The sequence below is a fragment of the Gadus morhua genome, chromosome 10, assembly GCF_902167405.1.
Source record: "Gadus morhua chromosome 10, gadMor3.0, whole genome shotgun sequence".
Taxonomy (NCBI): domain Eukaryota; kingdom Metazoa; phylum Chordata; class Actinopteri; order Gadiformes; family Gadidae; genus Gadus; species Gadus morhua.
The window spans coordinates 21,347,559-21,360,857 of NC_044057.1; the positions used below are offsets into that span (position 1 = coordinate 21,347,559).

The 13,299-nt window shown below is 45.1% G+C and overlaps 1 protein-coding gene across 4 annotated transcripts; it reads left to right on the plus strand.

Annotated features, from left to right (window-relative positions):
- The first annotated feature begins 219 nt into the window (after positions 1-219).
- LOC115552233 (androgen receptor) lies at positions 220-11,682 on the plus strand. Of its 4 annotated transcripts, XM_030368126.1 has the most exons (10): positions 221-551; positions 678-1,512; positions 2,457-2,599; positions 3,146-3,262; positions 4,188-4,301; positions 5,084-5,293; positions 6,526-6,670; positions 8,838-8,968; positions 9,319-9,470; positions 10,293-11,682. In XM_030368126.1, exons 1-10 carry the CDS (start codon positions 533-535, stop codon positions 10,455-10,457), a joined length of 2,031 nt encoding a protein of 676 aa, XP_030223986.1. In that variant the 5' UTR covers positions 221-532; the 3' UTR covers positions 10,458-11,682. The 4 variants fall into 4 exon arrangements, with proteins under 4 accessions (XP_030223985.1, XP_030223986.1, XP_030223988.1 ...); XM_030368125.1 differs by having other exon boundaries at positions 220-1,512; XM_030368128.1 differs by lacking the exons at positions 221-551; positions 678-1,512 and adding an exon at positions 1,711-1,736.
- Positions 11,683-13,299: the final 1,617 nt, after the last annotated feature.

The following is a 13,299-nucleotide window of genomic DNA, read 5'->3' on the forward strand; positions in this document are numbered from 1 at the left end:
TGAATAGAAAAAGAAAAACCAAACCATAGCATTCCACTTCTATGATTAAAAACTTTCCAAAACCTCCAAAGATGGGGGTGTCTCCGAGGCTGCTGTAGCCTACCTGTACTGGATCTGGTTGGTTGTCTCGTGGGATTGGCAACGCGAGATTACCGCGAATTCGCTGTTCGGCAGCCGAGATCTAAAGACGGGGAGGCGCGGAGCTGGCTAGTGGCTACCAAATGACATGACGGTCTGTATTTTCTCTCGCTGAAGTTGCCGACATACTTTCAACACCCCCCACCCCCCACCTCCCTTGTACGTCAAAGAAGCGTTGAGAAGTAACGATCGAGTGGTTTTACTTTTGGAAGGGCAAAAAAACTACATTTGCATAATTAGGTAAAACCCCAACGTGTGATTTGGCTGGATACTTAGTTCATTAGAACACAAAGCTATGAATTGAAACCGAATGACCGCTGCCCTTCGCAGAGCAAATTGGAGAATACTTTAATTCACCACGAAAAAGAAGCTGCGTTGAGAGTGATCTTAACACATGACCGAGTCTTCGTATGGTAAGCCAGTCCCCTCTTGTCGGAAAAACTGTTTCTCCTCTTATACATCAACCGTAAAGAAACAATCAAAGATGTCTTTCCACTTGAAAGCGTCTGCACGCGGACTAACTCAGAGCTCGTCAACAGCGAACGGACGCGATCAGCAATATATTTCAGGAGAGACATGTCCCTGCCCGGTGGCCATCGAGCTCAGCACCGCCGTATCCGTGTCCCTGGGCTTGGATTCGGCTCCACAGCCCAACGACCTGAATAATTGCTCCAAGAACGCCTTCGCAGAAAGCGTCCCGTCTGCCGCCGCCAACAGCATACAAAGTGCGTCTGAGTTCGGACCAGGGGTGAGCGTGTCCCCCGAAGTGATCAGGGGGCAGCCGAAAGACCCGGAGGAGATGGAGCAGGGCGCATTCGATCAGGTGTCTGATGACATGTATCAGGGCAGCTGTATGGGTCTGCTCGGATCCAGTCAAGGGGACTACGCGCTGCCCGAGACGCGTGCTCATCCCGCGATAGCACGATATGTCGTCAAGGAGTCCAACTTGTTCATCATGAACGCTGTGGACGAGCCGTCCGCTCTACCCAAACAGGACGAATTGCTGCACGTGAAGACTTCGACTCAAACGGCGACCCCGCCACTTTTCAGGGACACACCGGGGATGTGGTGCGTTGGTTCGCATGTACTATACAGCGATCGGACCGAGCCGGAGAGAAGTAGATTGTGCGGACATAATTTGTCCTGCAAATACTGTAACTATGGGCAACCCTCATTTGGACCGAGGCAACCCTGCTATTGTGCCCCCTCCAGCGACGGCAACCGAGATGCAAACAGTGGCTTACAGACAGTGATGACTCAGGGGTACGGCCAGGTGGAAAGTTACCAAACTGCGGTTCCACAAGGCCTGGGACATTACTCCAACATCAAGACCGAATCTCCCAGCTGGGTTGAATACAGAGATCCAAGTTTCAGGTAGGTCCGCCAAGTTCATTTTGATAAAATAGGCCAAAGGCCTCCCCCTGATGACACTTCAAATAATGGTAGTCTTCATACACCGTGCCCATTTGACTGCAGTTATTGCAGTTTTATTTAACCATGGCAGGGGGAAAGTAAGGTTGGCGTACGATGAGGCAGCTGTCTACGTTGGTGACCTATAAACATTTCAGCATAATATCATTTGGACTCATGAGAAGGACGTGAGGACTCTGGTGAATGGTGTTGTACAACTCAGCCTAAACCTCTAAACCCCAGGATTAATTTTTATGGCGTCTTATTATACTGCTAAAATTAAAGGAAGTTTATCAGTGCCATTATAAAGGCGACTATTAAATAGTTTTCTACGAATAAGTATAAATTTGGTTTGTAATATATAATATATATACAAATATGATATTACATTAGTAACAAATATCCTTCAATGAGTCCTTTCTCCAAAATAATAATCTGAAGAAAAACAATGTTATTTAGTTTTATTGCCACCATCTTTCTAAAGTTTCCTACGTTTTACTCGTGGAGCAGTGCCACTCTGAGGTGCTTAGCTAATGGAATTTAGTGATAATCTACCTTTTACACACGTTGTCATCTCTATGAATAGCTATGCTGTACTCGTGTGTGGTGTGTAGCACTTGTGTTCGCTGGCCGACCACAGTTCATGGCTTCTTGTGTCTGCATTGCCTGGCTTCCCTTTGCTAGGATGTCTTTTCAACTATAAGACTGCCGTCTTGTGATTCATCGTCTGCCCTAAGGGCAAAAGGTGGAATGGCTCTCCAAAAGGCTTTGACACATTAACCTCTGAGTTAATATTTTATCTCTTTCCGTGATATGTGATCTATTCTCTTTCAAATAGGCATACTGGTGTAATACTCTACTCTTTAATTTGGCGGTTTGTGTGTGTGTGCGTGTGTGTTTCGGTGTAGATATGACGATATGTTCCCAGGAATGAGCGTGTACCTGTCAGACCGTAGAGTGTGCCAAGTATGTGGAGACGACGCCTCAGGTTGTCATTACGGGGCCGTCACCTGCGGAAGCTGCAAGGTGTTCTTCAAGAGGGCTGCAGCAGGTACACGCACGCATCCATCAACTTTGATGCACACTAAACAACAACTTGAAACAACTATAACGCAGTTACAGCTGAAAATTAACACAAATGTTAATTTACGTCACCTCTAAAAAATTAACAGCAAACAGTAATTATACAAGAAAGTTACACCTTAACCTACACACAGACAGACCCCCCCCCCCCCCCCCCCACACACCTAAACTCAGACAAAGCAAGAACCACACACATACACGCACACACACACTTTACAAACCTACGCACACATAAAACGCCGATAGTATTGGCCATTATTTGCCATCCCATTCGATTAAGCCCACCGACTTTCTCACACAGACGGGGCAGAGTGACCTTAGATTGAAGCGGTAGAGAGAGAGAGAGAGAGAGAGAAAGAGCGAGAGAGAAAGAGCTTGTTCTTTTGTTATTGGTTCACGCCTACATGTTGTTGTTACGACTGGTAGCAGGGGGCAATGCTAAAGTACAGTGCGTTTATGTACGTGTGTGTGCTTTTGTGTGTGTGCACTCATGCGTGTGCCCGCGTGTCTCTAGGTAAACAGAACCACCTCTGTGCCAGCCGCAATGACTGCACCATCGACAAACTGAGGCGAAAGAACTGTGCCTCGTGCCGCTTAAAGAGATGCTTCATGTCTGGCATGAGCCTCAAAGGTGAGCCTCTCTCCCGGTCTCCCTTACCCCCCGCCTCATTCTCTCCCTGTCTCCCTGTCTCCCTCTTTCCCTTTCTCCCGGTCCCTCTGTCTCTCCCTGTCTCCCCCCTCCAGTTCAGTGTTTCCCTCAGCACTGTATGTTGCCTTAACAACAATAGGGTCCCCGCCTTGACTACACATGTATAAAAAAAACTCGTAGGGTCAAGGAAACTTACTTCCATCAGGTGCAAAGAATATAGATAAATAATGCATTGGTAATACTGTTAACAACAATAGTCGTGCCATAAAGCTTTTTGAATGGTAAACCCCCCCCCCCCCCGCGCCCTCCTCTACCACCTTGACCAAGACATTTCCCGGAGGAAAAGCTGCTCTCTTATCTCCGGGAACACATCGCGAGTGAATGGAGTTCGAGTAATTGTTACGACGAGTGCTAAATCTCGGCAGAATTTAGTCAAGAAAACGTGTAGAGACTTCGTCTAAATGAAGTCATCACATGTTCCTTCCCAGCCAGATGTACTGTAGCCATTTCATTTCAGCGCAGGCCAATGGCACATTCCAGGAGGAAAGTGCCAAACCAAAGCAACGCTCGCCCACAACCTTATGTAAATGAATCACAATATTAGTTTCATAATTTTCTTATTTAATGTTGGCTCTTTGTCTCCCACCCCGTTCGTCAAGCTGTTTTCCTTTATTGGCCTTGTACTGTTTTGTGTAATAAGCACAGCAAATAAAACGGTTGGCTTGATATACAGCATTTGGAACTATTCATCGGTTTCCTTTAGTCTATCCTCTTTAATTGACTTCATTATATCTGCGTGGGTTTTTAATTGAATGAATAGTTGTTTGGGTTAGAAAATGTCCTATCCTTTCCATCGACTCTATCACGTGCGATTCTATCCTCATCTCTTCTATTCCATTCTATTCAGGTCGGAGGCTAAAGGTTGCCACTCAAACGCGAAGCAGGGATGAAGAGATGCCCCTGGCGTCAGGGAGTGATCGAGTGTTCGAAGCCAGTAGGATTGCCCCCACAAGCTACGCAGGTGAGGCTCAGGCTCTCTGTCTGTATTCTGTCGCTTTGTATTCATCGGTATTCTGTCCATCCTCAGGTTTAGCTTCCCTCATTCGTCTTCAGTCAGTGTTCCTAGTTTCTGTCCAAAGTGACGTGTGTGTGTGTGTGTGTGTGTGTGTGTGTGTGTGTGTGTGTGTGTGTGTGTGTGTGAGACTCGCTATATCTCGCTCTTTCTAGCTTGTTATCAAGCAGTCTGGTCTCATCAATGAAGTGGTAGTTTCGAAAATTTGCATTTTATTCTCGCTGAGGCCAGGTGGTATTTTAGCATATATTGTGTTGGAAGAATGAACAAAAAGGAAATTATATCAATATAAGCTATGTACATCAGCATTTATATACACACATGCATACAATGTCAGTGTTCCTAGTTTCTGTCCAAAGTGACTTGAGACCGATCCGACAGTAGCAGGAATATAATCAGTATTACTGCAATGCCTTTCAGTACGAAAAACATGAGGGGGCAATTTGTTCAAATATTTATAACAAACTTTTTAAGAAATCGCTTATTATATTATAATCAATATTATTTAGAGTGTAGAGAGATGGTTGAGGGTCATCACCGGGAGGAAAGTGTGTGTGTGTGCACGTTTGGGGGGCAGTTCACTTCCTTTGTCTAATGCTATGTGGTTGTGCTTAACATCGATCCATCCGACCTGTCATCCATTGACCTGTCCGTTCTCTCCTCCACCACCGTGTTAGGCGGGTCTGTCTGCTTCGGCTAAGGCCCTGCTCCTTGTCTCCTCCCAACTGCAGCCTGCTCCCAGAGCCTGGACCCGGGTCCCTCTCCAAGCCTGCACTCGTGCCTCTCCCTGCTCAGCCAGCTGCAGGCCATTGAACCCATGGTGGTCAATGCGGGCCATGACCCCACGCTGCCGGACAGCCCCAGCTCCCTTCTGACCAGCCTCAACGAGCTGGGAGAGAGGCAGCTGGTCACGGTGGTGCACTGGGCCAAAGCCATACCAGGTACACGTCTGTGCTGTCTGTGCTGTCTGTGCTGTCTGTGCTGTCTGTGCTGTCTGTGCTGTCTGTCTGTCTGTCTGTCTGTCTGTCTGTCTGTCTGTGTCTGTCAGTCTGTCTGTCTCTAACAGTCTGCGTCTGTGTCTATCATCTCTTGTCTACCCGTCTCTTTTCTATCTCTCTTTCTCTCTAGCTCAGTCTCAGTATATCCATCTCTCGCTTGCTTTGTGTACGTCTACCCAGCACCCTGTCTTGCTATCTCACTCTGTCTTTCTCTGTGTCTCTCTTTATCTATGTATGTCTATCTCTCTCTCTCTGTGTCTCTCTTTATCTATGTCTCTCTCTCTCTCTCTCTCTCTCTCTCTCTCTATCTCTATCTCTATCTCTATCTCTATCTCTCTCTCTCTCTCTCTCTCTCTCTCTCTCTCTCTCTCTCTCTCTCTCTCTCTCTATCTCTCTCTCTCTCTCTCTCTCTCTCTCTATCTCTCTCTCTCTCTCTCTCTCTTTTGCCGTATGTCTGTCTGTGTCGCTATCTTTCTCTGTATATGTCTATATCACTCTCTATCTTGCTGAATGTCTGTCTCTGTCTTTATTTGTCACTTTCTTTTTCAGCGTCTCTTAATCGCTGTGTGTGTGTGTGTGTGAGAGACTCGCTATATCTCGCTCTTTCTAGCTTGTCTAAGGTTATCAAGCAGTCTGGTCTCATCAATTAAGTGGTAGTTTGGAAAATTTGCATTTTATTCTCACTGAGGCCAGGTTGTATTTTAGCATATATACTGTGTTGGAAGAATGAACAAAAAGGAAATTATATCAATATAAGCTATGTACGTCAGCATTTATATACACACATACCTACAAATACAAAGTCAAAGAGCATCACAGCATCTCTAATGCTAGCCAAGGCCAAATGTTTAACGCTAAGCAAGACCTGGCCAAAAGCTCCTTTCAGATTTAATATTTTCATAAAGGTTAACATACAGTCATACCCATTTGTTTTCTCTATTAAATGCAAACCGTGGCCGAGCAAAGATTTAAAGCACAGAATCTGCATATTTCTGATATCTGCCACTAGAGGGCGATGTGTTCATGTGTATAACAGAAGAAACACCAGCTCACACTTCATACCAACCATGTCTTTGTTTGAAGAATGGAGAATTATCTTTTCATCTAATGTAGTAATGTAGTAATACACATAAAAAGAGTGGTCTGGTGACTGATCCCCCCCCTCACCTGGGCAGGTTTCCGCGACCTGCACGTGGACGACCAGATGTTCGTGATCCAGTCTTCGTGGATGGGGGTGATGGTATTTGCCCTGGGATGGAGGTCTTACACGCTCACTAATGGCTCCATGCTGTACTTTGCTCCAGACCTGATCTTTGATGAGTATGTCAACAGCTAAACATTGCAATTCATAAGCTATTTTCCCTTAACGAAAAAGTTTCCCTTTTCCGCTATTAAGTTTGTTCTCTATTGAATAAACTATTGCCTGTCTGCTCACCCCCACAACAAAGTTGGCATTATAGTTTGTTGATGCATAAGGAGGTTTGAACTGTCACTGGGAACACAAAGTGAGCGAACCCTCCCAAAGTGAGCACACTTACTCATTGTGGAGTAAACAAGTATATTCTCTTTATTTCCCTTCTTTCCCCCCTTGCACCTGCTTAACACATAACCCCAAGAGGAATCGCCTGAATTCATCATTTATTCTATTTCAAGATTGAAACCTCCTCGTCAATTTAACCAAGATGAGAGCTTCTGTCTCTGTATTCACTTATTTTGCTTTCATCTTAAAGCTTTCATTTTATCTTTTCGCTCCCCTCATAAAGCTACCGTTCTAACTGCTCCGGAAATGTTTTTGGCCCTTCACACCGTCTCACTGTCTTAGATCTTGGGGTGGTATCGAGACGCATGAGCAGGCTTTTATTTGGAGTATTTCCCGTACATGCATCCAGGATTACTAGAGCCACTAAAATCGGCCATGCAGAACATATATATACTAGAGCTGTCAAGCGATTAAAATATTTAATCGTGATTAATCGCATTAATGTCATAGTTAACTCTAATTAATCGCGATTAATCTCAAATTATTTTTCTATGCTAAATATCCCTTGATTTTTTTGTCCCATAATTCTTCTAATTTTAATTCTCTTATCAACATGGTGAAGTGCATCGGCTTGCCTTGTGCAAATGATTTTTTATTGATAACAACATTGGCATATACACTGATCAAAACAGGACGATACAAAAAAAGAGCCTATAGTGCAATTAAACGACTGCTTTGAACAAATGTCATTTGAACATAGCAGTCAGGCTACTGCTTCTTTGTTTTGAGCCAAAGAAAAAAAAATATATATATATATTTTTTAATAAAATAATTGCGTTAATCGCGCGATAAAAAATTTAACGCCGTTAAATTTGGTTTGCGTTAACGCCGTTAATAACGCGTTTAACTGACAGCTCTAATATATACTTTTATAATATAATGATGTTATAGTTAAACATTTATCATAGTTGCCCGCTATCCCCCCCACGCCCCCGCCCCCCTCAGTTGTTACAATCTCATTATTGTCATTATAGAAATATTATGGAAAAATACTGACATTTAACAAGTGTATATGATGAATATACTAAACACATCACGATTCTGTAGGAGGAAATCATGAACGCTAATGAACGGGTTTAGACTCAAACGTAGCAAGCATAAACAGGAAGAGAAACTCAATTGACTCAATTATAGGAAGTGCTCTACATATTTGATTGTGTAGCAGAGAAGCAGCCGTACCATGACAGCGAGATGGTGGGTTTCCCCTACACTGCTCCCCCCTTTTCCCTGAGAGAGCTGGGTTCAGTCAGCGCAGCATCGAGGAAGGTTGTGTGCGTGGAATCCTAAAGCATGCCCCCGGTCCCCGGGAGCTGCCCGCGTCTGTCTGATGTTTCATGCGGCCAGCAAAGTGCTCATTCAGTCTGCATTAGACCTCTGTCACTCTAGCTGGCTGCAGCCGACCTGAATGGTAATGGATACGCGTGCCCTTGCATCTGACCCTCATTTTTCTCTGCCTCTCCGTCTCCTTCTCATTTTCCATTATCCGTCTTCGCTTATTTTTTCTCACCTGTACTGCTACTTTTTTTTCTTCTTTTTCTTTCCCTCTCCCCCACCCCCTCTGTACAACCATCTTTGGGATCCCTTATTGCGAACACCCCCCCCCCCCCCCCCCCCAACCCCGCAGCCCCCCGGATCGGACACGTTTCGTACGCCCCCTACACACACACACACGCGCGCACACGCGCACACACACACACACACACACACACACACACACACACACACACACACACACACACACACACACACACACACACACACACACACACACACCATCCACCTCCCACTGCCCACTACACGGTTGTGATGTCTTTGTCCCCCCCTCTCCCCTCCATCCGATTCCCTTTCCTACCTTTAATCCTGCCTCCAATCCCCCCCCTCTCCCTCACCGTGCATCTCCCACCCCCCCCCAACACCGTTGTGCTTTGTTCCCTCCCCCCCTACCAGGCAGCGGATGCAGGTGTCCAGCATGTACGAACACTGTGTGAGGATGCAGCTCTTGTCCCAGCGTTTCAGCATGCTGCGGGTCACCCAGGAGGAGTACCTCTGCATGAAGGCCCTGCTCCTCTTCAGCATCAGTGAGTAACGTCCGCCGCTGTCTCAGCACCTGGTTGGCACACATCTCTGTCTCCACTGTTGGTTGGGTAGTGGGGGTTTTCTCCAAAAAAAACGTAAAACCGTTAAGTTCCTTCACAATCGCTGCACCTGTAGGCTTACATGAACAAAACGCCTGCGCCTTTGTGATGCTCTCGTATCAGAATTCCCGGCTCGTTGCTCTGGATAAGTGAATAGTAAATATTTACATGTTGTCATTTTGCGCTTATCGCTTTTTTTGTATTCGATTTTTACTGCAGAATGTGCTGAATTGAAAGTTTTGGGTTTGGTTTGGTGAATCAATGCCCCGTTTTTGCCCCTCCTTCCACCCCAGTCCCGGTGGAGGGCCTGAAGAACCAGCAGGGCTTCGACAAGCTGCGGACCTCCTACATCAACGAGCTGGAGCGCCTGGCCAGCCACCACGGCGAGACCACCCGCACCCAGAGACTGTTTCAGCTCACCCAGCTGCTGGACTATCTGCACCCGGTAAACAATCGCTCATAGTCCCGCCACATCGCCCCTCCATCCCCGCCCATCCTTCGTTTAAAATCCCGGGCAACACACTGTGCCTGGGCTAGCCCGACCAGAATGTCCTGTCCCCCCTCCGAGGTAAAAATCGTGTCATCTTATACCTCTTTCTATTTTGGCAGTGTGGAGGGTGTACTTTCTCTATGTGGATGTGTCTGCGAGTATGAGAAGTACTCAACCGTCTCAACGTTAGCAAGGAGAGTGAGGAGTGGCATCATTGATGTATTGGCTGTCAAATGCGTCCTTGCACCGCTGTGTTGAAAATAAGTCGGCGCGGGTCCAGTCCCACACAGTATACCGGGTCACATTACCCACCGGTTCAGCCCCTGCGTCTTGGTTACCCGCCTAGATCGTAAATGAATATTTCACCGATTTATTTTCTAAAGGTTGTAAGTACATGTTACGAAAAAGTAATCCCCGAATGTTTTAGATCGTATTCCAAGGGGCGTTTTTCTGGCAGGGCATCCTTTGGTGCTGTTGAAGACTGCCTCTTAAGAGAACATCCAGATAACACATACACACACACCCCTCGTGGCACTTCAAGCATCCTAAACCCTAGAGCCCATTTAGGGTAAGGCTGGGGAGATTCAGTATCTACTTTTATTTGGATGCCAAATTCATGATGGCTCATATATCAAATCGTTCTTTGTGCTGCGAATACTTTCATAGAGGCGCTGGTAGTTTATTAATATTTAACTCCTCGATTACATCTCATCAGGCATGCTGCGGTCCCTACGGCAGGATATTCATGTCGCTCGTTCTGTGTTCTTGTTCTTCCAGATCATCAGGAAGCTCCACCAGTTCACCTACGATCTCTTCGTGCAAGCGCAGTCGCTGCAGAACCGCGTCTGCTTCCCCGAGATGATCTCGGAGATCGTGAGCGTCCACGTGCCGAAGATCCTCACCGGCATGGTCAAGCCCATTCTTTTCCATAAGGCAGGCTAGGACCCTTTGCCGTCCTTCCCAAGCCTCACGCTTCAAGCTTTCAACCACGGCTCACACAAGCTTTGGGACTGCTGTCCATAAATCCATCCATTCAGAATAAATGTAGTAAGGGGTTTAAAAAAAACTGTTACTTGAGAGTAATGAGACTGTTGTAATGAGAGTGAACAACACATAACCATGTGCTATGGGTGGTCCATAAGACACAAATAATCGAACTGATACATGCTCTTAATTACTTTCGCTACCTATTCATTCATACACACATGAAAGGGTATCTAAAACAAAACACTGACAATAATATGGTAGGTCTACAATAAGAAGCAAAACTCTTTTGCGCACATTCCACCTTTATCTGTCTAATTTATGTTCCTCTGTTTGCAACAGGCATACAGCATTTTCTTCTTGATATTGATCAACAGCATTGGAGAAAATAAATGCATTAGGCCATTGAAAACATAGTGCTACCCACAAGATGGGTGGGTTCACCCGAACCCACAAGATGGGTTCGGGTGAACAGAGCTTGTCATAAATATGCATGCTGAAAATATGTTTCATGCAAGCCAAGTGCGACGTATCGTAGGCTACTTTCTTAGAACTCATATTTTGAAAATGATTGTACAGGAACGACTGCTGTCGGCCAAATATCGATTCTTACGCAAGAACAGAACTTCTTAATTCATTAATCTCCCTGAGCAATATCGATGCAGAAGGGTTTTCATGTGTCAAGCTGACTGACTGTTACAAAATACTGTCGATAATCTATTTGTAATTTTATCGTGACAAAAGAAAAAAAAAAAACGCTAATTCACTTTATCCCAATGTCGTATATAATGACTTGGGTGGGCGGGGATTATTGGTTTGCAATCTTTGTTTAGTAGGCTACTGCTTGTGGTATTTTCTGTGTCATTGCCAACTACACGCGCCTTGCCCTTAATGTGAATGGACATTTTTGTCACGGTTTTAATTTTTCTACATTTTCACAAAAGTGTTACTAACCCGTGCTATATTCAGTCTACTCTTGCAATTGTTGCAACTGCTGGTGGACGACTGGACTTCACCGGACGCCTAGAGACGGCGAAATGGTTCCGATTATGTACAGCTTTATGTTCTACCACGATGTGATGCATGAGTGTTAATTGTCCATAGAGGCGGAGCGAGAATTTTCCAAAATTCTTCGCAGATCTTTTGAATGCTTTCTAGTGTCAATACAGTCAATGTCCACGAACCCTGTCTCTTTTCATGTATTTCGGATGTATAAGTGATGGCTTTAAACACTCCTCCATCGACGTATAAATAAGAACTGCAGGATCCATGAAATAGGAGGCCCGGGCCGGCCACGACCTCAGAGGAGGAAGGCCGAGCTCTCTGAGGCCAACGACGTGCGTCGCGTCGTAGGTCGCATTGGTCGCGTCGTAGGTCGCATTGGTCGCGTCGTAGGTCGCATTGGTCGCGTCGTAGGTCGCATTGGTCGCGTCGTAGGTCGCATTGGTCGCGACGTAGGTCGCTCGTCTGGCTGCTTTCAGTCGCTGTGGTCGCTGGCTGGCTTGGTCGCTCAAAATCTATGGGCGGTCGTTTATCAGCTAATTTGCATGTTAAGGTAGCTTAACAGGTTTTTTGAGACAGTTGAAGTACCAGAGAGCCATGCTCTCTGGCGAAAGCTTCCTACAGCTCTTTATTGCAAATATTATTTTTATATTTTTATATTGAAGTAGGCCTACAGTTTAAAATGATGAAATCGTTTGTCTATCAGTGTCAATAAAATATATTAGTTGTAATTTGGGGCGGATTCAAATAATGTATTTTTAGATATTATATAACCTATTTATTTTGTTAAATGACAGTAAGCCTAATGAGGTATATTATACACAAAGTTCTTCGTTATAGAGTGGTATATTAGTTGTAATTTGGGGAGTATTCAAATAATGTATTTTATATATTATATATAGCCTATTTGTTTTGTTAAATGTCAATAAGCCTAATAAGGTATGTTATGCACAAAGTTCTACGTTATAGAGTGATATAGGTTAATATAAGTGCAATAGAAGATTTGTCACAGTGGTTCAAGCGGTAGTGACGCCTGGTTAGTAATCAAGGCGGTTGTTCGATTCTCTCCGGGGTCAGATAAATGTCTGCTCTTTTAGTCAAACTTACTGACGCAATCGGCCTCTTTCATTTGAACATTTTTGTATGATTTAGTACGATGGTATGATAATTATACGGCGTAATGACGGGCTGCGACGCCTGGCTGGTATCGGCTGGCTGGCTGCGACGACAGGCCCGGCTGTCTGCCGCTGGCCACTGGCCGCTGGCTGCGGCTGGCAGCTGGCTCTGGCAGGCTGACCGACTAGGTCTCGACCATAAAAGCGTCGCGACCCTTTTGGCGGCAAATAGGTCGCAACCAACCAGAGGTATGGCTGAATGAGCGACCTGTGGCAGCCAGCCATTGTCACCATGGCTGCTACCATAACAAAAAGCCTATATGTTATCAGTTAACATCTCACTGAACAGAATAACTACACGTGCGTCAGTATAATAAAAACGTGCATACAATAATAGGCCTATTGGTCTATCCATCTATATTTAATTAATTTTAAATTAACTTTGCAATACAGTGATGTGTACACATTTATATTGATTATATTGTATAGCCTATTGATTTGTTAAATGTCAAAGACTAATAAAATATCCTATGAAGAAAGTTATAGTGTAATATACAACACTGTCGAAATGTATCGAATAAAATATAGGGGGTAACACCAGGGACGCGGGAAGTCAGTCCCAGGGGGGGGTGCTGAGAGAGTCTATATAATGACGTCATAATAAATGCTGCGCAACATCCATT